We start from the raw sequence: 26,627 nt of genomic DNA, 5'->3' as shown, positions 1-26,627 counted from the left end.
GACCTCCCCTCAAATTTATGTAAATGGCGCTTAGCCTCCCTTGAGATTAATGAAACTTAAAAACATCCCTTAATTATCTGTAGCCAAAAAAGTCATTTCCTACTATAATTTTGCAAGAACATATATTTCTACTACTTTTTACTTGAATTTCATCTGGTTTAATCCGGATGTAACAACAGCCATTTACCATGTTGACCTATCAATAAACTATACAAGATACAAGTTTAGTTTTAACAAAAAATTGCAGGCTCCTATACTGAAGAATGTGTCCTGCCCTCTTGGACTTCAATCTTAGAATGCAAACTTGACCCCTCTGGAAGCCCCAGTGGTGGACCTTCACATGAACAATTATCAACATTGAATAGCTCCCACTCTTTGATGCCACATCTATCCAATGCAGATATCAACCTATCTTTTTCTCTCTCAGCTGGATATTGGCCATCTGGGCTCACAAGAACCGCCCCAGTATATGACTGCCCCGCCACTCGTGCAGCTCCATGATAGTGAAACAAACCCCAACTTAAATCATCAGAAACATCCACAATTGTCCAGGACTCAATTGAAACAACTCCATTATCCAATACACTGAATTGAAATGTTCCGGGAACTTTTCCTCTTTTCACTCTATACTTTCGCCTTCTCCAGACTAAGTTATCTTCAAGTGTTCTTACCTGGAAAACTGGCTCATACCAGAATGATCCTCTAGCTTTTCCCCGATAGTATAGCTGGTACTGGCATGGAAATTGATCATAAGCTGGATTCTGCCCTGCTACAACGCGCCAACTCCAATTCAATGTCCCTAACCAACCCACAAAAATGTCTTCAGCAATTTCAGAAGACAATATTTCCCCTCGAAACTCGGTCATTGGAGGCACATGAGGTTTTTCAGGGATCTTTGCGTCGAGCTCAAGACAGTTATTCTTCTGTAGTACACAGAGAGAAAACTCTTCCAGGTATTGACTCTCATATGAAGCAATACACCGATAATTGCATACTTGATCTACAGGGCTGCACTGGTTCAAGCACTGAAGTGCCTTCCTACAATTAGGATCCAGTAGACAATTCAATATCTGAGGTCCACAATTTGTCACCATGCAGTTCAGGGTGGAGAATCCTTTTGCTCTAAGGTTCTGCAGTGTTGAAACCGGCGTTATATAAGCATTAATTATAACTAATAAGCAGAACCGCATGTCATCAGAGTTATGCCTTTCCCAAGCCTCAGACACTGTTCGGGCTATCTCTACAGATTCATTCAGTTTCTTCGATTGAGAGAATGGAAGTAAACTGCTGAATATATCTCCTCTTTTTTCAGTTTCAATCAAAATTCCGCCCAGCTTGTTTCTCAGTGCCGAAGAGGAATCAAACCATATGATGTTTGAGACATTCTGGCTGTTAGTCTGTATCCAGTTGACTGATCCTTCCTTACTGACAGCAACCAGCACCAAAATATCAGCACGATCCAGCTCATTTCCAACGCGGTTGACAGTTTCATCTTGAGAATTGATAAAGTTGTCAGAAAAGACAATCATTTCGAACTCTTCATCAACCCATTTCAGTCTCTCTGCCTTGCATTTATAAAAGGAAACAAAATACAATATCGTCAACAAAGTACAATCTAATATGTATCTCATAACTGTGAAGGGAAGCAATGTTCTCACAACACACAAGCTATTTCTACTCTAATGTCTAATAAGAATCTGCTTGTGTGCATATACATAGAAGGGGGAGAGAGAGATTTAGAGTAGTGTTTAGGTAGTGCTACAATGAGCACCAGGACCCCCTTCCTACTTGAAAAGTCTCTAGCAGAAAATATAAGAGCCCAGAACTTATTCATAAATAATTGGTCATTTGGTTTTCCACATTGTAGAAGTTGTAGATGAATATTACATTCTTCCCATTTTGCTCCCTGCTATTACATAGTAATACTTTTAGCTTTCTTTTTCTCTGGTAATTACAATGTTTCTGTTCACCAGGTTATCTTGTTATACTGAAAATCTCACAAGTTCCTCTTGGGGGCAGCACAACAAGCAGCGGACATTACTCATCAACTTTTCATGATGATGTTACAGTAAAACAGAACTTCAGCTGTCTATCAAGTAGTAATATGTCAAATATTTTATCCCTTTGTTCAGTTTCTTGTTTCTTATTTACTGAAAAAAACTACATCAAATTGTGAGAGCTTCCTCTTTACTTTCCAATAAGAATATCGAGGAAAGAATAGGTAGAAATGCAAAACACCGTTGTTCTAATCAGGCTGCCACAATGTGCTATTGACAATATTACTCAAAAAGTAAACGGATCTAAGAGAATCAGAAAATACTCCCCACCTTGAAGAAAAAAGCAAGAAAATAATCTCTAACATCTACAAACTCTTCAAAGCCAGAACTTGGTAAAACACAGTTGGTCTCGTTTACACCAAAAAACTAGAACTCCTTATAAACTAAAGACCCTCTTCCTCTACTAATGTGATATTTGGAAAGAAAAAGGTGGATAAACTCCTTAGAATCATCAACCCTTTCCATTGTATACAAAACAAAACACTGAACTTTGAGGAAATTTTAACTTCCCAAGAAATTTGAATTGCAGTGCCTCAATTTCAAGCTGTCAACATCAGCGAAATTATAATATTTCTAAATATTATACATCATATCCTATAATTGTCAGCCCAACATCCAAAAAATACTCGATTTTGATTTATGGTTCCACATTTCGTTTGAGCTAAAGCACCTCATACTCCTAGTTGAAACACATGAAACTTCCCAAGCACCGAGTTCAAGATTTTAAATTAACCGATATGAATATCAATGTAGCCACTAATTTAACAATATGTACTAATACAGGATTTAAGTTATATGCACTTACAATGTAATTAATTTTTTACACCATCGGTGTAACATAACTTATTATAACAGATTACTTCTCATTTACTAAAGATTACCAATCAATACTATTAAAATAGTGACTGATTGTGTACATACTTTTTACACTGACACAGAACTTAAACTCATTAATATATACAATATAAATTTGGAGTCAGAGAGTGAATGAAGTTGCAAAATACTCACAGTGTGAAGCATGACATCTAGCCAAGGAGCAGAGCTGAGAGGGCTAACACTATCCTCTCCAACAATACTCACTATTCTCACTGGATTACTTGTCTTTTTCTCTGCTTCTTTCATTTCCACAGCAGCAGCAGCTACTATGCTTCTTGTAGCTCTGATTTTCCGGTCAAGAGAAGAAGAAAATATGGACACTTTAGTTTTCCGGCAGCGGAGAAGAATAAGGTTTGGAAGTCCGGCGAAACTGGACCGCCGATTAACCGGAAAAGGAGCCGGAGAATTGATGGAGGGGGATGGTGCTACGTTTACATTCATGGTTCGTTATCCCCTTGAGGGAAATGGGAAAATGGGTAAATGGGTCGGGTTTTTATAGTTATAAAAAATTGAATAATGACGTCTATTATAAGGAATGTATAGGAGTTCTTTGGAAGTCACTAGATTGATTTGAATATTTAACTTAATAATGTCAAGTTAAAAGTTAAGATATGTTATAAAATAAAGACCGTAAAGTAAAAATAAGTATAGAGAGAAACTGTTATATTATTCGAATTCAAACTGATGTACATAATGAACTGAAATCTCTTCTATTTATAGAAGAAAGGAAGCTGCTGTGTAAGCTGCTACTATACCAGATATGGATAATCTTCTACTGAGAGCAATGTTTATCCATAACGGAGTACTGAAAGGATAAGCTTATTATACCCGATATGGATAATCTTCTACCGGGGGTAATGTTTATCCATAACTGGATATTGAAAGGATAAGCTTATTATACCCGGTATGGATAATCTTCTACCGGGGATAATATTTATCCATAACTGGGTACTGAAAGGATAAGCTTATTATATCCGGTATGGATAGTCTTCTACCGGGGGTAATGTTTATCCATAATCGGGTATCGAAGTGATAAGCTTCTTCAGGAAGCTTATTTCCAATAGAGTACTTAAATAGATAAACATATTTACAGTGGAGTCCCATATGGATAAGCTTCTTCAGGAAGCTTATTTACAACGGAGTACTAAATGAACATCCATAATATAATATATTTATAACACTCCCCCTGGATATTCATTAAAAGATAATGTGGCTCATTAAAACCTTACTAGGAAAAACCACGTGGGAAAAAATCCTAGTGAAGGAAAAAGAGTACATATATTTAGTAATACGCATTGCTGGCTGCCTCACTAAAAACCTTATAAGGAAAACCATGTGGGAAAAACCTTAGTAAGGGAAAAAGAGTACAACGCGCATTTTACTCCCCCTGAAGAAAACCTTATTTCAAATATTTGAGTCTCCGCATTCCAATCTTGTATACCATATTCTCAAAAATTGATGTTGGTAAAGACAATCTGTTGGATTGTCACTTGAACTAATTTGATGCACATCAATGTCACAATTTTCCTGAAGATCATGTATGTAGAATAATTCTGGTGAAATGTTCTTCGTTCTATCTCCTTTTATAAATCCTCCCTTTAATAGTGCTATGCATGAAACATTGTCTCCGTATAATATTGTGGGTCTTTTATCACATTCCAACCCACATGTTTCTCGAATGAATCACTGATCTCAATCATATGCACTCCCTGCTTGCCGGTTTGAAATCGAGCTTTATGGGTATCGGATAAATAACCTGCATCTGCATTACCAATACGATCTGCACCACTTTTGTTAGCATTAGCAAGATAAATAAGTGCACCATCTACACCGAGATAGAGTATTTCAGGACCAAGGAGCTCCTCATCCTCTTCTAGAGGTTGGAACGGATCCTTATTCACTTCAAGTGATTGAATATTCATTGGTGTACTTAATGGGTACACTTTGTCCATGTAAAAGTATTTTTAAGACCCTCTTGGAGCTCTTCCGGAGTTCCAATAAGATTTATGTCACCAACATAAACAGCAAGTGTAACAAATTTTGATGACATTTTCTTTATAAAAATACATGGACAAATAACATAATTTATGTAACTTTCTTTCAGCAAATATTTACTGAGGCGATTATACCACACGCGCACAGATTGCTTTAAACCGTACAAAGATCTTTATAATTTGATCGAGTACATTTCTCAAGACTTTGAATTATATGCTTCGGGCATTTTCAATCCTTCAAGGATCTTCATATAGATTTAGCCAAATAAGTCATATAGGTTAAGACTTGTATCTAAATGGTATGACATCTTCAAGTGTCTGGACTGCTAGTCCGATCCTCACAATCTTTTACAATATTGTGCACTATATTGTATTAAATATATCGTCGACGATTGTCACACCTCCTTTTTCCGCACCCGCAGGGGGGAGGGGAGTTTTTTTCCAATTAAAGGACAATCGAAGCGGGATTGGTTTATTTATTTCAGAGTCGCCACTTGAGAGATTTAGGGTGTCCCAAGTCACCAATTTTAATCCCGAATCGAGGAAAATAATGACTCTATATTATAGTCTGCGTACCAGAAATCCGGATAAGGAATTCTGTTAACCCGGGAGAAGGTGTTAGGCATTCCCGAGTTCCGTGGTTCTAGCACGGTCGCTCAATTGTTATATTCGGCTTGATTATCTGATTTTATACAAGTATGAACTTATGTGCAAATTTTAACTTTTAACCGCTTTATTATTATTGTTTTTACAAGAATGTGAACATCGCTTAAAACACGTCTTTGGACTGCGTTACATGAAATGCACCCACAATCCGGAACGCATTTTATTTGATGTTTTGAGATTTGGATTTGGGTCGCATGAAATACACACCCGAGCTTAAGAAAGTAAATTATTAAACACGCGCCTAAAGAGACTATCGCGTTATTATTTTGCGGAGGCCGTGAAATTCGCTAAACGACCCTCCTGAATTCTAAGTAATTTTAAACAAGTATTTACTGAGGGCCCCGCAATTTGTGTTTTTATTCGGCGAGGCTCATCTCATTCTTATTTTTTAAAAGGAATTTGCAACGTCATGGAAATGCATCTCATACCACGTCACAGTCAATGTACCCGTGATTAGAGACACATTTCGATTTCGTTGAGATTTGGATTTGGGTCACATAAATGTGCACCCGAGTTTAGGGAGATGACATTATTAAAGGCGCGCCTAAAGCAACTAGCGCATTATTATTTTGGGGTAGGGCCGTGAAATTTGCTAAATGGCCCGTCCCGGAATCTAAGTATTTAAGACATATATTTTGTGAGGGCTTCGCAATCCGTACATTTTTATTTGGCGAAGCTAGTCTCGTTTTTTTATTTATTTATTTGAGGGCAAATTTAAAGCAACTACGATTTTCTACCAATGAAATCATCCGAGTTAAACAAAAAAACAACGATTCTAACAGGTAATAATATCCAGGGTAAAAATGAAAAAATAGAATAACCTCATTCATATGCTCGCATTTACTTTAAGCATGCAGTAACTAAACATAGAATAAACATTTTTAACATAACAACAAAAATTGCATTGTTGACATTCATATATATCGAATATTCTCATTTATTGCCTTGAACCATAATATGCAAAATGAATGAAATGAAACAAAGGACGAAGAACACCAACCTTCGAACCTCGACAATCCTAGAACGACAAACAGTGCTTCTTACGGAACTCGAACCGGACTTCACTGAACAAGGCACAACAACGAAAACCCCGGAACAAACTCGACGAACCGGACCTCGACTCAGCTTTTGGACTTTGGACTGGAACTCGACTTCAACTCGACCTCACTGACGGACTGTTTGGTCGACGACTGTGGGGTCAACGGGCAGTGTTTGACGGGGAGGGCTCCTAGGTTTTTGCTAGGGTTTTGTGGTGAGGAAGAAGGCGATGGGGCTGGTGGTTTTGCTGGACGTGAGGAGGAGGGGGTTCGACTGCTGGGTAGTGACGACGAGGTGATGGTTGTTTGACGATGGTTTAGGGTGGTCGGAGGTTTTTGTGGACTGGTTTTTGTCGACTGCTCCTTTTGACGTGGGGTGGCGTTCGGACATGTGGAGGTGAGCGATGGTCGTGGGCTGTGTGAGACGGTGGAGGGTCACGACTGGAGAATAATAAAGCAGCGATGAGGGACTGCTTGTGGTCGTTTGAACGCGAGGGAGTGGGTTGCGACTGGTTTGGTGGGTTACGCCGGGAAGGTGAGGACGGTGGCGAGGAGGCAGTGAAGGTGACGGGCTGTTTGGGCAGTGGTTTTGGGGTGCAATGACAACGGGGGTCGTCGTGGGTAGTGGTCGACGATGGCTGCTGGGTTTTTGGACGTGGTCGACGATGGAGTAGGGGTTGTCGACCGGGAAGGTGATGTTTGGTGATGGGTGGTTGCTGGTTGGAGGTGGGTCGTTTGGTTGTGGCTGAAGGGTCGTTTGGGTGGTTTACCGGAGGGGTCGTGACGGGGGGTGTTCGAGCGTGGGGAGGGGGTCCGGTGGTCGAAGGGCTATTTCAGTAGGTTTTCTTGTTTGGTTTTTTAAAGAAGACGGAGGAACAGTGGTCTTTTTCTTCAAAAAAAATCCAAGTCCTTTCGTTCGGCCCCCCTTTGAAAATGTCCAAGTCCGTGCATTTGTAGCTTTGGCCAAGAAAAATGAGCCCCACATGTGGTGGGGTTCAAGGTTTATGTCCCCCACGCGTGCTGGGGTTCCCCATGTATCAGAGACTCGGTTTATTATGGGCTAGGTCCGAAAATTAGGCCTAAAACAGGGTAGTTTGAACCCGAATATTATTCTTTTGCCCGGACCCGAGAAATAGGAACACGTTGCTTAACTAGTCCTATGTAAGCAAAATAACTACCAAATATAAGACTAAAACAAAACTATATCTTTTTAAATATTTTTCAAGATTTAAAATAGCTACAAAATATTAATAAAACTATTTTTTATAATTTTCGTTTTTAAATATTAAGATAAAATATGAGGTAATATTTTTTGTATTTTTTCAAAGTTAAAATAACTATAAAATATTAATAAAACTATTTTTTTGTAATTTTCGTTTATTAATAAAGACAAAAACTCGTTTTAATATTTTTGTATTAAAAAGACTACCAAACATTAATAGAATTATAGAACTATATTTTTTGTAATTTTCGAATTTATATAAAGTACCAAAATAAAGTACAATTTTTTTGTATTTTTCAAGTTTATGAGAAATACATAAACTAAAATTATATATATATTTTTTGTGATTTTTCTTTTTGCAACGAAATAAAGTAAAATAGTTAAAATGACTATATTGGACCCAATTTCACATATTCACGCTAAAAATGTGAAAATTCTCGGGGAGGGTCAAAAATCACGTGCTTACAGCTGCCCCTCTTTGACTGGAAACACGAAGAGTTTTCCGACAAAGAACGACTAGACGTGTTTTTGACCCGACCATTACTTGGACGGACTACACTTAAGGAAAGGGAGGGAATGTGACCGAGCCCTGGTATCTGAGCTGCCTACATATCCTTGGTTATACAGGAATCAGGCCACGTGTAGTTCGGATATGAGAGAGATAGTGAAGTGTACCGAGGTGAAGAGCCGATCGAGGTGCCGTTCCGTTGAGGTTCCGGTCCGCGGTCCTGTCATTACAACAAAAATGAAAACTGAAAAAGACTAACTAAGCCTATCAGCTACTAGTTACAAGGATTCCTATCTCTTAAGTCTTCTGAAACTTGGTCTTGAGTCTTGAATGGTGCTTCATACAGACTTTGGATCTGAACCTTGATACATGCTAGTTGTAGGTGCTAGTTCTTGAGCAGACCACATTTGTTCTCCACTTCCGTATTTTGGGCTCTTCTCTTTCTTCTTTTTTTTTTCTTGTTTTTTCTGTTTTGTTTTTGTGACCAGTTTCTGTTGATCATCCCAGACTATTGATTCGCGTTCTTGAGGCGAGCTTCTAACTTGGATTAAATGCTGGGGATTTCTGTTGTAATCCTTCTGCTTTCCAGTGGGTCACTGCTTGATCTTTGACAGGCGGACTCCTGACTTCTTCGCTCTTTGACATACCGCAAACTCCGTTCTACAGGCGGGTCCCTGACAATCAAAACAAACAAAACAAACAGATTTTCCTAACCCAGTTTGCACTGGGGAGGTTTGTGAGTCGTTAGCAAAATCGTAGCCCACTGATACTACTGATGCAGTGCTGAGAGTGAACTAAACACTAGATTAGGATGTATTCCCTTGTTATACAGGTGGGCGCCTAACTTCAATGCTTGAAATGTAAGGACTGAAATGTATTCCTCTGTTATCTGGGCGGGCTCCCAACTTCAACACTTGAAAGTAAGAACTGAATGTATGCCTCTGTTATTATGGGCGGGCTCCCAATTTCAACACTTGAAAGTAAAACCAAAATGTATTCCTCTCGTTATACAGGTGGGCGCCTGGTTAGAAAATGACTCTTTTTTTTCAAACGTTTTTCTTTTCTTTTTTTTTTCTTTTTTTTTTCAATCGTTGTTGTTTTTGTTTTTTTTTTCAAATTCAAACGTTGTTTTTTTTTTGTATCTTAGGAGAAAGATTCATCAGACTAAGATTTTGATCCTAGGAGAAGGTTCGTCAGACCAGGTCTCTATCTTAGGAGAAAAATTCATCGGACTAAGATTTTGATCCTAGGAGAAGGTTCATCAGACTAGGTCTTTTCTTTTTGGTATCTTAGGAGAAAGATTCATCAGACTAAGATTTTTTGTTTTTGGTTATCTTAGGAGAAAGATTCATCAGACTAAGATTTTGATCTTAGGAGAAGGTTCGTCAGACTAGGTCATTTTTTGTTTTTGGTATCTTAGGAGAAAGATTCATCAGACTAAGATTTTGATCCTAGGAGAAGGTTCATCAGACTAGGTCTCTATCTTAGGAGAAAAATTCATCGGACTAAGATTTTGATCCTAGGAGAAAGTTCGTCAGACTAGGTCATTTTTTGTTTTTTTGGTATCTTAGGAGAAAGATTCATCAGACTAAGATTTGGATCCTAGGAGAAGGTTCATCAGACTAGGTCTCTATCTTAGGAGAAAAATTCATCGGACTAAGATTTTGATCCTAGGAGAAAGTTCGTCAGACTAGGTCATTTTTGTTTTTTTGGTATCTTAGGAGAAAGATTCATCAGACTAAGATTTGGATCCTAGGAGAAGGTTCGTTAGACTAGGTCTCTATCTTAGGAGAAAAATTCATCGGACTAAGATTTTGATCCTAGGAGAAGGTTCATCAGACTAGGTCATTTTTGTTTTTTTGGTATCTTAGGAGAAAGATTCATCAGACTAAGATTTTGATCCTAGGAGAAGGTTCGTCAGACTAGGTCTCTATCTTAGGAGAAAAATTCATCGGACTAAGATTTCGATCCTAGGAGAAGGTTCGTCAGACTAGGTCTTTTCTTTTCTTTTTTTCTTCAAAACAACTTAGGAGGAAATGCATCTCCTATGGGTAAAACTTAACTTTGAGGAAGTGCGTCTCCTGTGGGTACAATAAACTTAGGAAGTGCGTCTCCTATGGGTACAATAAACTTAGGAAGCGCGTCTCCTATTGGTAGAACTGAACTTAGGAAGTGCGTCTCCTATGGTAAAACTGAACTTAGGAAGTGCGTCTCCTATTGGGTACAATAAACTTTAGGAAGTGCGTCTCCTATTGGTAGAAATGAACTTAGGAGGAAATGCATCTCCTATGGGTGAAACTGAAACAAACCTAGGAGGAAATGTGTCTCCTATGGGTGAAACTAAACAAACCTAGGAGGAAATGCATCTCCTATGAGTAAAACTAAAACTTAGGAGGAAATGCATCTCCTATGGGTAAAGACGTGGAATGTATGCCTCTGTTATCTGGGCGGGCTCCCAACTTCAATACTTGAAACGTAAAAACTGAATGTATGCCTCTATTATCTGGGCGGGCTCCCAATGTCAACACTTGAAATAAAAGACTGAATGTATGCCTCTATTATCTGGGCGGGCTCCCAACTTCAACACTTAAAAGTAAAGACTGAAACCAACATATCCTATTTGAGGGCGGATGAACCCAACATATCCTATTTGAGGGCGGATGAACCCAACAGATCCTATTTGAGGGCGGATGAACCCGACATATCCTATTTGAGGGCGGATGAACCCAACAGATCCTATTTGAGGGCGGATGAACCCAACATATCCTATTTGAGGGCGGATGAACCCGACATATCCTATTTGAGGGCGGATGAACCCAACATATCCTATTTGAGGGCGGATGAACCCAACAATATCCTATTTGAGGGCGGATGAACCCAACATATCCTATTTGAGGGCGGATGAACCCGACAGATCCTATTTGAGGGCGGATGAACCCGACATATCCTATTTGAGGGCGGATGAACCCGAAATATCTTTAAGACTTGAAAATGTCTTACCTCGAATACTTGCTGGGGATTGGGATGAATTTTCCTTTTCTACCTTCCCCATTTTGTTTTGTTTTTGCATAGCTTCTTCCTTCAAAGACTACCTCCCTTGATTTACTTACCTGTTGGGGGGGTAAAATGTTATCAGCTGGGGGTACCTGACTTCCAGAAAATTTTCTAAATGGAAGGAAAATTTTCTGCCCCAGTTTGATAATATCCCTTGTGGCATGCGTTTCTGCATCAATGCCATTTCCTTTACCTGTTTCAAATCAAACAAAATTGTTAGTTTAAAACATGGTGGTTGGTTGTGATACTCCCAATGGGATGGCTTTTCCTTTCTCCTTCATTGCGCTGTGCTCCACGACTTGTTGGGGATGATATTATGTGCTGGGGATAATCCCTTCCTGCTGGGGATATCCCTCTTCTTTTGTGGCATAGCTTGGAAACTGGCATTTCCCCGACCTTTTAGTCTAGTATGGATTTCGCCAAATCATGCTCACTGCTCTCCTTGCTTTGTTCACGGGCCTTGTCTTTGAGGTTTATAACCTTGGTTTTGGCAAGGATATCCCTCTTGACGCTCGTCAATCCTTTTGTCAATTCCCTTTTGCTGGGGATATCTTTATTGACACTGGCCTCGCGCTTGTTCCTTGCTGACTATACCATTTGGATGTACTAGTCAGATCTCATCTTGGAAAGCTGATGGCGTATTTTGAAGTCATTTCATACTTGTTCTGACCGGACAGACTCTATTGGGGAAAATTAAAAGACAAAGGAAACGATGACTCTTTTACAAAAGAAACTATAAAAAAACCTATCAAACGCAGATACCGACTCTAATGGCCATGACATGCATATGGGGCCTATCCTTTACCGTCAATCATCTTTCAAGATCCTCAATTGGTGATTCCCCATCTGATTCTTAATCTTATTCGACTTGCAGTGCCCGAAGGGTTTTCACTATCAAGTCTCTCTCATTTTTGGCTTTTCTCTCAGCTTTCATCGCCTTATGGTGCCTGTGAAGGTTTTCACCGATAAGACTCTCTCATTTGTATCACTTTCCAGCTGGGGATTTGGAGTGTTGCCGGTATGACTCCCTCTGCTGGAGATTAGAGTCTTTTCTGCTGTGGAACAGAATGTTAGGTTCGCCGGTAAGACTCTTCATTTGTCTGACTTGGCATCTTTTGAAGACTGATCAGAAGGTCTTTCTTTGGACCGTAATGTGGGTTTTGGATAGGGCTAGAAAAAAAGGGTATTAAAGGCTCAAAAATGCATTAATTTTGGGTTATTAATTACAACCTTCGGAATTAGATTTATTTACATCAAACGCAACTTTTTGCCCCAGTTTCTTGCTTGGGGATATTTTAATTGATTTTTTTTTCATTTTTCAAAACTATGACCGAGCCGTGAAGCGCCTACGTATCCTCTTTGAGGAATCAGGTCAAACGTAGTTCCCCATTCCTCTTTTCATTTGATTTTCTTTTTTTTCTTTGTTATCAATTTCTTTTCTTTTCTTTTTCTCTTTTTTTTCTCTCTTTTTCGTTTTGTTGTTTTCTTTCTTTCTCTTTTTTTCTTCTTTTTCGTTGCTACTGATTCCGAACGAGGGGTATGAAAGAAAATAAATAAAGCTCAAAAGGGGTTAACGAAGGATAAAGTGTTTGGGTAGCAGAACAAAATGCCTTCGTCATTCCAGTCTTCAAAACATGCCAAGTGCGAACAACACAATCAAACAATAGATTTATAGTCTCTTCCGATGGTGCTGGACTTGACAATTATATTCAACATATGTTTGTTCATTTGTCACTTCTAAAGCACCGTTGGGCGACACTCTCATTCTCATTATTATGAACGACCCTCATGCCAATTTAGGCGAATCTTTCTTTAACGGCTTTCTTTGTGTTTAACTTGCCCCAGTTCCACATGACTCGAGCTCTGAATAATCTCAAACCGTCCTTATTTTCTTTAAATGGTCTGATCGCCTTTCCAGGGTTTTAGGATTAACTTTAAAGACTAGGCCCAAAGTGAGTGCGCATGTCTTGTCCCTAGAATCGGCATTGAATGAAATGATAAAAGGACTAAACAAAAGACGACTAGAACTAACAAAAGACCGACTTTGTATTAGACTACCGGCGTAATGGTTTGAATAATAAAACAAACAACACAACCAGAATAAAATCCTAACACAAACTGGACAAAATTTAAACAAACTGCTATGACAAAATGGAAAGATAAGAAGGTTTGACACATGACAAAATCCCAATTACAACCTTAATAATCCGAACAACAGAAATGACCACAAAATAAGCCACCACAAGCTTCTCTCTTGCTGACCAAGGAACGAAGCGTCCTCCCAAAAAAATTGGCATCTTAGCCACTGAGCTTTGCATCAATACTGCCAAGACCATTACCCGCTTCAACATCGTCACCCTCTGCCAACAAGTTCTCGATAGGGTTCGAGTGCTCCATGTCACTGTTATTGATCACAATCCGCCCTTCTTGGATCATTCTTTCTATTTCTCTTTTCAAATCCCGACAGCTTTCAACATTGTGCCCCTGGACATTGGAATGGTATTCACACCTTTTAGAAGGGTCAAAGCTTCTTGCACGTGGGTCCACACGATTTGGAGGAATAGGTGCAATCATGTCATGATTCTTTAATTTCTCAAATAAGCTTTCATAGGACTCTCCTATTGGTGTAAAATTATCTTTCAACCTTTGTTCCCCTTTATACCACTGGCTTGGCTGTGGGTTATAGGGCACCTGAAAATTTTGTGGAGACTTCTGGAGATTTTGTGATGCTCGTGCTCGCCTCCTGGGGTGTTTTGGTGGCTGGACAACATACTGAGGTGGAGCGACAGAGTATTGAGCGTCCTGAGGTGGATAATACTGCTCAGGGGAGCCATAGAAAATTTGAGGAGGCTGCTCATACTTTCGAGATGTTCTCCTGGGACCTCTTCTAGACCCTGATGTCATCATGATTTCTTCAATCTCCTCATTTGTGTCGCTAAGATTATCTGACTCAACCAGGACAGCCTGAGTTGCGGCTTTAAGAACAGCTTGACTTATAATTTTGCCTGTCTTAAGACCATTCTCTACCATTTCTCCAATTTTGATTGCTTCCGGGAAGGTTTTGCCAACTGCGGACACCATGTTTTGAAAGTAATCTGTCTCTTGCGCTTGAAGGAAGACAATAATTAGCTCGTGGTCATCCATGGGTGGCTTAACTCGAGCTGCTTGCTCTCTCCATTTTATGGCATATTCCCTGAAACTTTCACTCGGTTTCTTCTTCAGGTTTGAAAGGGAAATGCGGTCTGGGGGAATGTCGATGTTGTATTGGAACTGTCTGACAAAGGCTTGTGCCATGTCATCCCAGACATACCAGCGAGACGTGTCTTGATCCATAAACCATTCGGAGGCTACTCCCGTAAGGCTTTCCACAAAATAAGCCATCAACAATTCTTCATTTCTTCCCGCACCTCTCAGTTGATTGCAATACCTTTTCAGGTGGGCTATGGGATCTCCATGTCCATCGTACTTTTCAAATTTTGGAGTCTTGAAACCAGGCGGCAAGTGGACATCGGGGAATATACATAGATCTTTGAAGGCAACACTCTTTTGGCCTGCCAACCCTTGCATGTTTTCCAACCATTGTTCTAAGCTTTTCACTCTTCGGGTCATTTCTTCCTGTACCATCTTTCGGGCAGGCTTCTCAGTTTTTGCAGCAAGATCAAACGAGTACGAGTGGTACTCAGGAGAGTGGTACTGCTCTTGTTGTGTCGCAAATTGTGACTCATGACGAGGAACCTTCCCACTCTGAGTCTCTGGAGCACTTGTGACAGCTTCGACGTTAGTTGTCATTTTCTTTGAGGCACAAACCAACCACCTCAACTTTCTCTCTAATGATTCAAAACCAAATATGTTAGAATGGACTCAGTCGGTCCTTATTATTATCAATATATATATATATATATTTATTTATTTATTTATTTACCTTTGTTTTTTTTTTCTCTTTTTCATCACTTTTTTGTGTGTGTGGTCGAATCTTATGGAGATTGCCTACGTATCATGACCCCGCATGAATCAGACCTTGCGTAGTTCGGACCAATAAAAGATAAACAATAATGAACATTTTTTTTTCCAATTTTCATATTGAAACAAACTGGGTTTCAAGGATTTAAAGATGACCCGCAAACTTGAAAATCAAACAACCCGCATGTTCTAATCAAAAGATTGGTAGACTCAAAAACAAAATTCCAGCTCCCTTTCTCTGTTCGACAAATGCAACCAAATGGTTATTTTTTGCAAATGTGGCTCCTTCCAAATTTCACATGAATTTTGAGGCCGGGGAGGATTATTTCGACACTTTACAAACTTGTCCATTCTTTTACGAAAATAACCTTTCGACAACTGAAAGATACTCTAAGGCTATTTCGGCAAGAACGGTTTAAGATGCGGCCGAAGCTGGCTCGGCTTATTATGACAAAAGACGGTATTCACATGACCGCTGACTCTTTGATTTTTTTTTTTCTTTTCAAATTACAATAAAAGACTTGGCGTTGTAAACACGGCCCTTCAGCGCCTCGGGGACGAAGATTTATAAGGCTGTGTGGGTCAACTTGGACCAAAAATTCTAAACATGACCCGAAGGTGGCTATTTATGCAAAGTCAGCCTTCCGGCGTCCCTTTCGGGAACATTCGGCTATTTATGACAAAACAGCATCACCTGACTTATTTATGACTCTTTTGTCGTTTTTCAAATTAGAAAACTCAATATTGCAAGCACGGCCTTTCAACGTCCCGGGGACGAAGATTTTTAAGGGTGTGTGGGTCAACTGGACCAAATCTTTTAAAAAATAACCCAAAAAGGTGGCTGTTTACGCAAAGTCAGCCTTTCGACATCCCTTTCGGGAACATTCGGCTATTTATGACAAAACAACATCACCTGACTTATTTACGACTCTTTTAAAATTCGACATGTTTTTCATTATTTGTTTGTTTTTGGCTTTTTTAGCAAAAGGTGGGGTTGGACCCGATGAGGGTTGCCTACGTATCTCACATCCGGTGAGAATCAAACTCGCGTAGTTCGGGCAAATAAGAATAAGTAGGCAAATAATAATAAGAAGATGAACTAACTTTTTTTTGAATTTTCGTTTAAAAGAACTACTTTAAAAGAAGCAAGGAAATATTATTTTTTGATTGATTTTCTTTTTAAAAGAAAGACTAATATTTTTTGAATTTTCGTTTTTTTTTATTCTAAAGAAAAGAAGAAAATATTTTTCGGAATTTTACCTTTAATATAAGAAATGCTTCTAAAATGTTTTTTTTTGAATTTTGAATTTTCTTTTCAATTTTTGAAAGAAGAATCAAAATATTTTCGGATTTGTTTTTTTTTTATATTATATATTTTTTTATTTTTTTCTATTTTTTTTTAAAGAAACAACTAGAAAGACTTTCTAAAGAAGTCAATAATGGAAAATATTTTTGGATTATTTGTTTTGAAAATTGGGATTCTAAAAACTCTTGGTAAGACAAATGTTCTTGCAACAGATAAAGATATATATACATATTTTGGAAATAAAGAAAAACTTTTTGGATATATATATATATATATATATATATATATATATATATATATATATATATTTGCAACAAATAATAAAACTACTTTCAACGCCCAACTCTTTTTATTTTATTATTTTTATTTTTATTTTGACATTTTCATAAACAGATAAATAAATAAAAACCCATTTTAAAACAAAACCCTTTTTTTATTTTCATTTTTACGGCTAAACAAACTATTTTCTTTTCTATATTTTTTTTAAAAACAAGACAGAACAATGATGATTTTTTCTCTATTTTTCCTTTGCTTTTAATATAACAAACTAATAAGACATTCATTTTTATTTTCTCAAAATTTCGGCAGAGTTTTGATACTACTCGGACATTGATTTTTCTCTAAAAATAAGTAGTTATATCTCTACACTGTCATTTTTCTCCTCTTTTTCACGATTTTTTTTAATCTGTGGAAAATAATGAAAACATACAAAATCTTTTTGAATTTTCATGCTTTGTTTTATTTGTAATTTTATTTTTTATATTTATTATTTCTTTCAAAAATGTGGCATGGGAGACATAACGATTTCCAAGACTTCTTGGATTCCGCAAATGCTCCCCATGCGCTTTTCCCAACATATGAAGCGTGGGGGACATATGGGAATTCCAAGACTTCTTGGATTCCACAAATGTTCCCCATGTGCTTTCCCAAAAAGCAAGCGTGGGGGACATAGGGAATTCCAAGGCTTCTTGGATTCCACAAATGTTCCCCATGCTTTGATTAAAATAACATCATGCTGGAAATGACCAAATGACTCATTCGCCCTTGACTGAATACAACATGTAGCACATAGGATGCCATAAGATGGTCTATTATTTTCAGGTTGCTTGTCCTAGACGGACCCAACCCCTATGTTGAGTCCCCTAAGTCAAATGCACATGATGCAAATAAACGTTCCTACTAGGGATCCGGCATGTGGCTTTGTTATACTAGGTTCAAAAACCTGGGTCGGTGTTCTAGACAGTGTACCCGAGCGGACAACTCGAGCTGAGGAAGGAGCTCCTTTCCGGGAACCAAAAGGCCAGCCGGCTTAGAAACTTTCCGAGCCTCTTTTATTCAGGGTATGACACTAACAGAATAGGGAGTCTCAACCAGTAAGCACATCCCCGGAGGTAAGAAGAGAAAGGTTTCGGCACAGTTTATATACAGTTCAAATAATATCAAAGCGGTAAAAGCAGCATTTAGCACATTAGGCTCAAAACATGTAATAATCAGATAATAAATAAAGCCAAATAATAACAATTATTCTACGCTCGAATTCTCAACCCTGAACCAGTGGTTCTGGGTGTTTAATCCCCAGCAGAGTCGCCAGAGCTGTCACACCTCCTTTTTCCGCACCCGCAGGGGGGAGGGGAGTTTTTTTCCAATTAAAGGACAATCGAAGCGGGATTGGTTTATTTATTTCAGAGTCGCCACTTGAGAGATTTAGGGTGTCCCAAGTCACCAATTTTAATCCCGAATCGAGGAAAATAATGACTCTATATTATAGTCTGCGTACCAGAAATCCGGATAAGGAATTCTGTTAACCCGGGAGAAGGTGTTAGGCATTCCCGAGTTCCGTGGTTCTAGCACGGTCGCTCAATTGTTATATTCGGCTTGATTATCTGATTTTATACAAGTATGAACTTATGTGCAAATTTTAACTTTTAACCGCTTTATTATTATTGTTTTTACAAGAATGTGAACATCGCTTAAAACACGTCTTTGGACTGCGTTACATGAAATGCACCCACAATCCGGAACGCATTTTATTTGATGTTTTGAGATTTGGATTTGGGTCGCATGAAATACACACCCGAGCTTAAGAAAGTAAATTATTAAACACGCGCCTAAAGAGACTATCGCGTTATTATTTTGCGGAGGCCGTGAAATTCGCTAAACGACCCTCCTGAATTCTAAGTAATTTTAAACAAGTATTTACTGAGGGCCCCGCAATTTGTGTTTTTATTCGGCGAGGCTCATCTCATTCTTATTTTTTAAAAGGAATTTGCAACGTCATGGAAATGCATCTCATACCACGTCACAGTCAATGTACCCGTGATTAGAGACACATTTCGATTTCGTTGAGATTTGGATTTGGGTCACATAAATGTGCACCCGAGTTTAGGGAGATGACATTATTAAAGGCGCGCCTAAAGCAACTAGCGCATTATTATTTTGGGGTAGGGCCGTGAAATTTGCTAAACGGCCCGTCCCGGAATCTAAGTATTTAAGACATATATTTTGTGAGGGCTTCGCAATCCGTACATTTTTATTTGGCGAAGCTAGTCTCGTTTTTTTATTTATTTATTTGAGGGCAAATTTAAAGCAACTACGATTTTCTACCAATGAAATCATCCGAGGTTAAACAAAAAAACAACGATTCTAACAGGTAATAATATCCAGGGTAAAAATGAAAAAATAGAATAACCTCATTCATATGCTCGCATTTACTTTAAGCATGCAGTAACTAAACATAGAATAAACATTTTTAACATAACAACAAAAATTGCATTGTTGACATTCATATATATCGAATATTCTCATTTATTGCCTTGAACCATAATATGCAAAATGAATGAAATGAAACAAAGGACGAAGAACACCAACCTTCGAACCTCGACAATCCTAGAACGACAAACAGTGCTTCTTACGGAACTCGAACCGGACTTCACTGAACAAGGCACAACAACGAAAACCCCAGAACAAACTCGACGAACCGGACCTCGACTCAGCTTTTGGACTTTGGACTGGAACTCGACTTCAACTCGACCTCACTGACGGACTGTTTGGTCGACGACTGTGGGGTCAACGGGCAGTGTTTGACGGGGAGGGCTCCTAGGTTTTTGCTAGGGTTTTGTGGTGAGGAAGAAGGCGATGGGGCTGGTGGTTTTGCTGGACGTGAGGAGGAGGGGGTTCAACTGCTGGGTAGTGACGACGAGGTGATGGTTGTTTGACGATGGTTTAGGGTGGTCGGAGGTTTTTGTGGACTGGTTTTTGTCGACTGCTCCTTTTGACGTGGGGTGGCGTTCAGACATGTGGAGGTGAGCGATGGTCGTGGGCTGTGTGAGACGGTGGAGGGTCACGACTGGAGAATAATGAAGCAGCGATGGGGGACTGCTTGTGGTCGTTTGAACGCGAGGGAGTGGGTTGCGACTGGTTTGGTGGGTTACGCCGGGAAGGTGAGGACGGTGTCGAGGAGGCAGTGAAGGTGACAGGCTGTTTGGGCAGTGGTTTTGGGGTGCAATGACAATGGGGGTCGTCGTGGGTAGTGGTCGACGATGGCTGCTGGGTTTTTGGACGTGGTCGACGATGGAGTAGGGGTTGTCGACCGGGAAGGTGATGTTTGGTGATGGGTGGTTGCTGGTTGGAGGTGGGTCGTTTGGTTGTGGCTGAAGGGTCGTTTGGGTGGTTTACCGGAGGGGTCGTGACGGGGGGTGTTCGAGCGTGGGGAGGGGGTCCGGTGGTCGAAGGGCTTTTTCAGTAGGTTTTCTTGTTTGGTTTTTTAAAGAAGACGGAGGAACAGTGGTCTTTTTCTTCAAAAAAAATCCAAGTCCTTTCGTTCGTCCCCCCTTTGAAAATGTCCAAGTCCGTGCATTTGTAGCTTTGGCCAAGAAAAATGAGCCCCACGCGTGGTGGGGTTCAAGGTTTATGTCCCCCACGCGTGGTGGGGTTCCCCATGTATCAGAGACTCGGTTTATTATGGGCTAGGTCCGAAAATTAGGCCTAAAACCGGGTAGTTTGAACCCGAATATTATTCTTTTGCCCGGACCCGAGAAATAGGAACACGTTGCTTAACTAGTCCTATGTAAGCAAAATAACTACCAAAAATAAGACTAGTATTTAAACAAAACTATATCTTTTTAAATATTTTTCAAGATTTAAAATAGCTACAAAATATTAATAAAACTATTTTTTATAATTTTCGTTTTTAAATATTAAGATAAAATATGAGGTAATATTTTTTGTATTTTTTCAAAGTTAAAATAACTATAAAATATTAATAAAACTATTTTTTTGTAATTTTCGTTTTTTAATAAAGACAAAAACTCGTTTTAATATTTTTGTATTAAAACGACTACCAAACATTAATAGAATTATATATATTTTTTTTGTAATTTTTCGAATTTATATAAAGTACCAAAATAAAGTACAATTTTTTTTGTATTTTTCAAGTTTATGAGAAATACATAAACTAAAATTATATATATATTTTTTGTGATTTTTCTTTTTGCAACGAAATAAAGTAAAATAGTTAAAATGACTATATTGGACCCAATTTCACATATTCACGCTAAAAATGTGAAAATTCTCGGGGAGGGTCAAAAATCACGTGCTTACAGCTGCCCCTCTTTGACTGGAAACACGAAGAGTTTTCCGACAAAGAACGACTAGACGTGTTTTTGACCCGACCATTACTTGGACGGACTACACTTAAGGAAAGGGAGGGAATGTGACCGAGCCCTGGTATCTGAGCTGCCTACATATCCTTGGTTTTACAGGAATCAGGCCACGTGTAGTTCGGATATGAGAGAGATAGTGAAGTGTACCGAGGTGGAGAGCCGATCGAGGTGCCGTTCCGTTGAGGTTCCGGTCCGCGGTCCTGTCATTACAACAAAAATGAAAACTGAAAAAGACTAACTAAGCCTATCAGCTACTAGTTACAAGGATTCTTATCTCTTAAGTCTTCTGAAACTTGGTCTTGAGTCTTGAATGGTACTTCATACAGACTTTGGATCTGAACCTTGATACATGCTAGTTGTAGGTGCTAGTTCTTGAGCAGACCACATTTGTTCTCCACTTCCGTATTTTGGGCTCTTCTCTTTCTTCTTTTTTTTTCTTCTTTTTTTTCTTCTTTTTTTTGTTTTGTTTTTGTGACCAGTTTCTGTTGATCATCCCAGACTATTGATTCGCGTTCTTGAGGTGAGCTTCTAACTTGGATTAAATGCTGGGGATTTCTGTTGTAATCCTTCTGCTTTCCAATGGGTCACTGCTTGATCTTTGACAGGCGGACTCCTGACTTCTTCGCTCTTTGACATACCGCAAACTCCGTTCTACAGGCGGGTCCCTGACAATCAAAACAAACAAAACAAACAGATTTTCCTAACCCAGTTTGCACTGGGGAGGTTTGTGAGTCGTTAGCAAAATCGTAGCCCACTGATACTACTGATGCAGTGCTGAGAGTGAACTAAACACTAGATTAGGATGTATTCCCTTGTTATACAGGTGGGCTCCTAACTTCAATGCTTGAAATGTAAGGACTGAAATGTATTCCTCTGTTATCTGGCGGGCTCCCAACTTCAACACTTGAAAGTAAGAACTGAATGTATGCCTCTGTTATTATGGGCGGGCTCCCAATTTCAACACTTGAAAGTAAAACCAAAATGTATTCCTCTCGTTATACAGGTGGGCGCCTGGTTAGAAAATGACTCTTTTTTTTCAAACGTTTTTCTTTTCTCTTTTTTTTTTCTTTTTTTTTTCAATCGTTGTTGTTTTTTGTTTTTTTTCCAAATTCAAACGTTTTTTTTTTGTATCTTAGGAGAAAGATTCATCAGACTAAGATTTTGATCCTAGGAGAAGGTTCGTCAGACTAGGTCTTTTCTTTTTGGTATCTTAGGAGAAAGATTCATCAGACTAAGATTTTTTGTTTTTGGTTATCTTAGGAGAAAGATTCATCAGACTAAGATTTTGATCTTAGGAGAAGGTTCGTCAGACTAGGTCATTTTTTGTTTTTGGTATCTTAGGAGAAAGATTCATCAGACTAAGATTTTGATCCTAGGAGAAGGTTCATCAGACTAGGTCTCTATCTTAGGAGAAAAATTCATCGGACTAAGATTTTGATCCTAGGAGAAAGTTCGTCAGACTAGGTCATTTTTTGTTTTTTTGGTATCTTAGGAGAAAGATTCATCAGACTAAGATTTGGATCCTAGGAGAAGGTTCATCAGACTAGGTCTCTATCTTAGGAGAAAAATTCATCGGACTAAGATTTTGATCCTAGGAGAAAGTTCGTCAGACTAGGTCATTTTTGTTTTTTTGGTATCTTAGGAGAAAGATTCATCAGACTAAGATTTGGATCCTAGGAGAAGGTTCGTTAGACTAGGTCTCTATCTTAGGAGAAAAATTCATCGGACTAAGATTTTGATCCTAGGAGAAGGTTCATCAGACTAGGTCATTTTTGTTTTTTTGGTATCTTAGGAGAAAGATTCATCAGACTAAGATTTTGATCCTAGGAGAAGGTTCGTCAGACTAGGTCTCTATCTTAGGAGAAAAATTCATCGGACTAAGATTTCGATCCTAGGAGAAGGTTCGTCAGACTAGGTCTTTTCTTTTCTTTTTTTCTTCAAAACAACTTAGGAGGAAATGCATCTCCTATGGGTAAAACTTAACTTTGAGGAAGTGCGTCTCCTGTGGGTACAATAAACTTAGGAAGTGCGTCTCCTATGGGTACAATAAACTTAGGAAGCGCGTCTCCTATTGGTAGAACTGAACTTAGGAAGTGCGTCTCCTATGGTAAAACTGAACTTAGGAAGTGCGTCTCCTATTGGGTACAATAAACTTTAGGAAGTGCGTCTCCTATTGGTAGAACTGAACTTAGGAGGAAATGCATCTCCTATGGGTGAAACTGAAACAAACCTAGGAGGAAATGTGTCTCCTATGGGTGAAACTAAACAAACCTAGGAGGAAATGCATCTCCTATGAGTAAAACTAAAACTTAGGAGGAAATGCATCTCATATGGGTAAAGACGTGGAATGTATGCCTCTGTTATCTGGGCGGGCTCCCAACTTCAATACTTGAAACGTAAAAACTGAATGTATGCCTCTATTATCTGGGCGGGCTCCCAATGTCAACACTTGAAATAAAAGACTGAATGTATGCCTCTATTATCTGGGCGGGCTCCCAACTTCAACACTTAAAAGTAAAGACTGAAACCAACATATCCTATTTGAGGGCGGATGAACCCAACATATCCTATTTGAGGGCGGATGAACCCAACATATCCTATTTGAGGGCGGATGAACCCAACATATCCTATTTGAGGGCGGATGAACCCGACAGATCCTATTTGAGGGCGGATGAACCCGACATATCCTATTTGAGGGCGGATGAACCCAACAGATCCTATTTGAGGGCGGATGAACCCAACATATCCTATTTGAGGGCGGATGAACCCGACAGATCCTATTTGAGGGCGGATGAACCCGACAGATCCTATTTGAGGGCGGATGAACCCAACATATCCTATTTGAGGGCGGATGAACCCAACAGATCCTATTTGAGGGCGGATGAACCCGACATATCCTATTTGAGGGCGGATGAACCCGACAGATCCTATTTGAGGGCGGATGAACCCGACATATCCTATTTGAGGGCGGATGAACCCGACATATCCTATTTGAGGGCGGATGAACCCGACATATCCCCATTTTGTTTTGTTTTTGCATAGCTTCTTCCTTCAAAGACTACCTCCCCTGGTTTACTTACCTGTTGGGGGGGTAAAATGTTATCAGCTGGGGGTACCTGACTTCCAGAAAATTTTCTAAATGGAAGGAAAATTTTCTGCCCCACCTTGATAATATCCCTTGTGGCATGCGTTTCTGCATCAATGCCATTTCCTTTACCTGTTTCAAATCAAACAAAATTGTTAGTTTAAAACATGGTGGTTGGTTGTGATACTCCCAACGGGATGGCTTTTCCTTTTTTCCTTCCTTGCGCTGTGTTCCACGACTTGTTGGGGATGATATTATGTGCTGGGGATAATCCCTTCCTGCTTGGGATATCCCTCTTCTTTTGTGGCATAGCTTGGAAACTGGCATTTCCCCGACCTTTTAGTCTAGTATGGATTTCGCCAAATCATGCTCACCGCTTTCCTTGCTTTGTTCATGGGCCTTGGCCTTGAGGTTTATAACTTTTGTTTTGGCAAGGATATCTCTCTTGACGCTCGTCAATCCTTTTGTCAATTTCCTTTGCTGGGGATATCTTTTTGACACTGGCCTCGCGCTTGTTCCTCGCTGACTATACCATTGTCAGATCTCATCTTGGAAAGCTGATGGCATATTTTGAAGTCATTTCATACTTGTTCTGACCGGACAGACTCTATTGGGGAAATTTTTTATGAAAGGAGAAAGATAACAGAAACAAAATAAAAGACAAAGGAAACGATGACTCTTTTACAAAAGAAACTATAAATAAAAACCTATCAAACGCAGATACCGACTCTAATGGCCATGACATGCATATGGGGCCTATCCTTTACCGTCAATCATCTTTCAAGATCCTCAATTGGTGATTCCCCATCTGATTCTTAATCTTATTCGACTTGCAGTGCCCGAAGGGTTTTCACTATCAAGTCTCTCTCATTTTTGGCTTTTCTCTCAGCTTTCATCGCCTTATGGTGCCTGTGAAGGTTTTCACCGATAAGACTCTCTCATTTGTATCACTTTCCAGCTGGGGATTTGGAGTGTTGCCGGTATGACTCCCTCTGCTGGAGATTAGAGTCTTTTCTGCTGTGGAACAGAATGTTAGGTTCGCCGGTAAGACTCTTCATTTGTCTGACTTGGCATCTTTTGAAGACTGATCAGAAGGTCTTTCTTTGGACCGTAATGTGGGTTTTGGATAGGGCTAGAAAAAAAGGGTATTAAAGGCTCAAAAATGCATTAATTTTGGGTTATTAATTACAACCTTCGGAATTAGATTTATTTACATCAAACGCAACTTTTTGCCCCAGTTTCTTGCTTGGGGATATTTTAATTGATTTTTTTTCATTTTTCAAAACTATGACCGAACCGTGAAGCGCCTACGTATCCTCTTTGAGGAATCAGGTCAAACGTAGTTCCCCATTCCTCTTTTCATTTGATTTTCTTTTTTTTTCTTTGTTATCAATTTCTTTTCTTTTCTTTTTCTCTTTTTTTTCTCTCTTTTTCGTTTTGTTGTTTTCTTTCTTTCTCTTTTTTTCTTCTTTTTCGTTGCTACTGATTCCGAACGAGGGGTATGAAAGAAAATAAATAAGGCTCAAAAGGGGTTAAGGAAGGATAAAGTGTTTGGGTAGCAGAACAAAATGCCTTCGTCATTCCAGTCTTCAAAACATGCCAAGTGCGAACAACACAATCAAACAATAGATTTATAGTCTCTTCCGATGGTGCTGGACTTGACAATTATATTCAACATATGTTTGTTCATTTGTCACTTCTAAAGCACCGTTGGGCGACACTCTCATTCTCATTATTATGAACGACCCTCATGCCAATTTAGGCGAATCTTTCTTTAACGGCTTTCTTTGTGTTTAACTTGCCCCAGTTCCACATGACTCGAGCTCTGAATAATCTCAAACCGTCCTTATTTTCTTTAAATGGTCTGATCGCCTTTCCAGGGTTTTAGGATTAACTTTAAAGACTAGGCCCAAAGTGAGTGCGCATGTCATGTCCCTAGAATCGGCATTGAATGAAATGATAAAAGGACTAAACAAAAGACGACTGGAACTAACAAAAGACCGACTTTGTATTAGACTACCGGCGTAATGGTTTGAATAATAAAACAAACAACACAACCAGAATAAAATCCTAACACAAACTGGACAAAATTTAAACAAACTGCTATGACAAAATGGAAAGATAAGAAGGTTTGACACATGACAAAATCCCAATTACAACCTTAATAATCCGAACAACAGAAATGACCACAAAATAAGCCA

At 39.1% G+C, this 26,627-nt stretch overlaps 1 protein-coding gene across 1 annotated transcript; it reads right to left on the bottom strand.

Moving 5' to 3' along the window:
• Nucleotides 1-14: 14 nt before the first annotated feature.
• On the bottom strand, nucleotides 15-3,420 carry LOC104214007 (violaxanthin de-epoxidase, chloroplastic-like). The gene is made up of 2 exons (XM_009763598.2): nucleotides 3,066-3,420; nucleotides 15-1,565 (listed from the first exon to the last, which is right to left on the bottom strand). The coding sequence occupies exons 1-2, from the start codon at nucleotides 3,372-3,374 to the stop codon at nucleotides 252-254; spliced, it is 1,623 nt and encodes a 540-aa protein (XP_009761900.2). The 5' UTR covers nucleotides 3,375-3,420; the 3' UTR covers nucleotides 15-251.
• Nucleotides 3,421-26,627: the final 23,207 nt, after the last annotated feature.

Source organism: Nicotiana sylvestris, chromosome 5, assembly GCF_000393655.2.
Source record: "Nicotiana sylvestris chromosome 5, ASM39365v2, whole genome shotgun sequence".
In the NCBI taxonomy this organism is placed as follows: Eukaryota; Viridiplantae; Streptophyta; class Magnoliopsida; order Solanales; family Solanaceae; genus Nicotiana; species Nicotiana sylvestris.
The sequence above is the reverse complement of the archived record's forward strand: the minus strand, read 5'-3'. Positions and strand labels throughout refer to the sequence as shown.

What these genes read in the sequence shown, in the direction of transcription:
- LOC104214007 (XM_009763598.2), bottom strand. Translation starts at nt 3,374, where the DNA reads ATGAATGTAAACGTAGCACCATCCCCCTCCATCAATTCTCCGGCTCCT. An exon ending in TAGATGTCATGCTTCACACT is followed by an intron (nt 1,566 to 3,065) that starts GTGAGTATTTTG and finishes TATAAATGCAAG; the next exon opens with GCAGAGAGACTGAAATGGGT.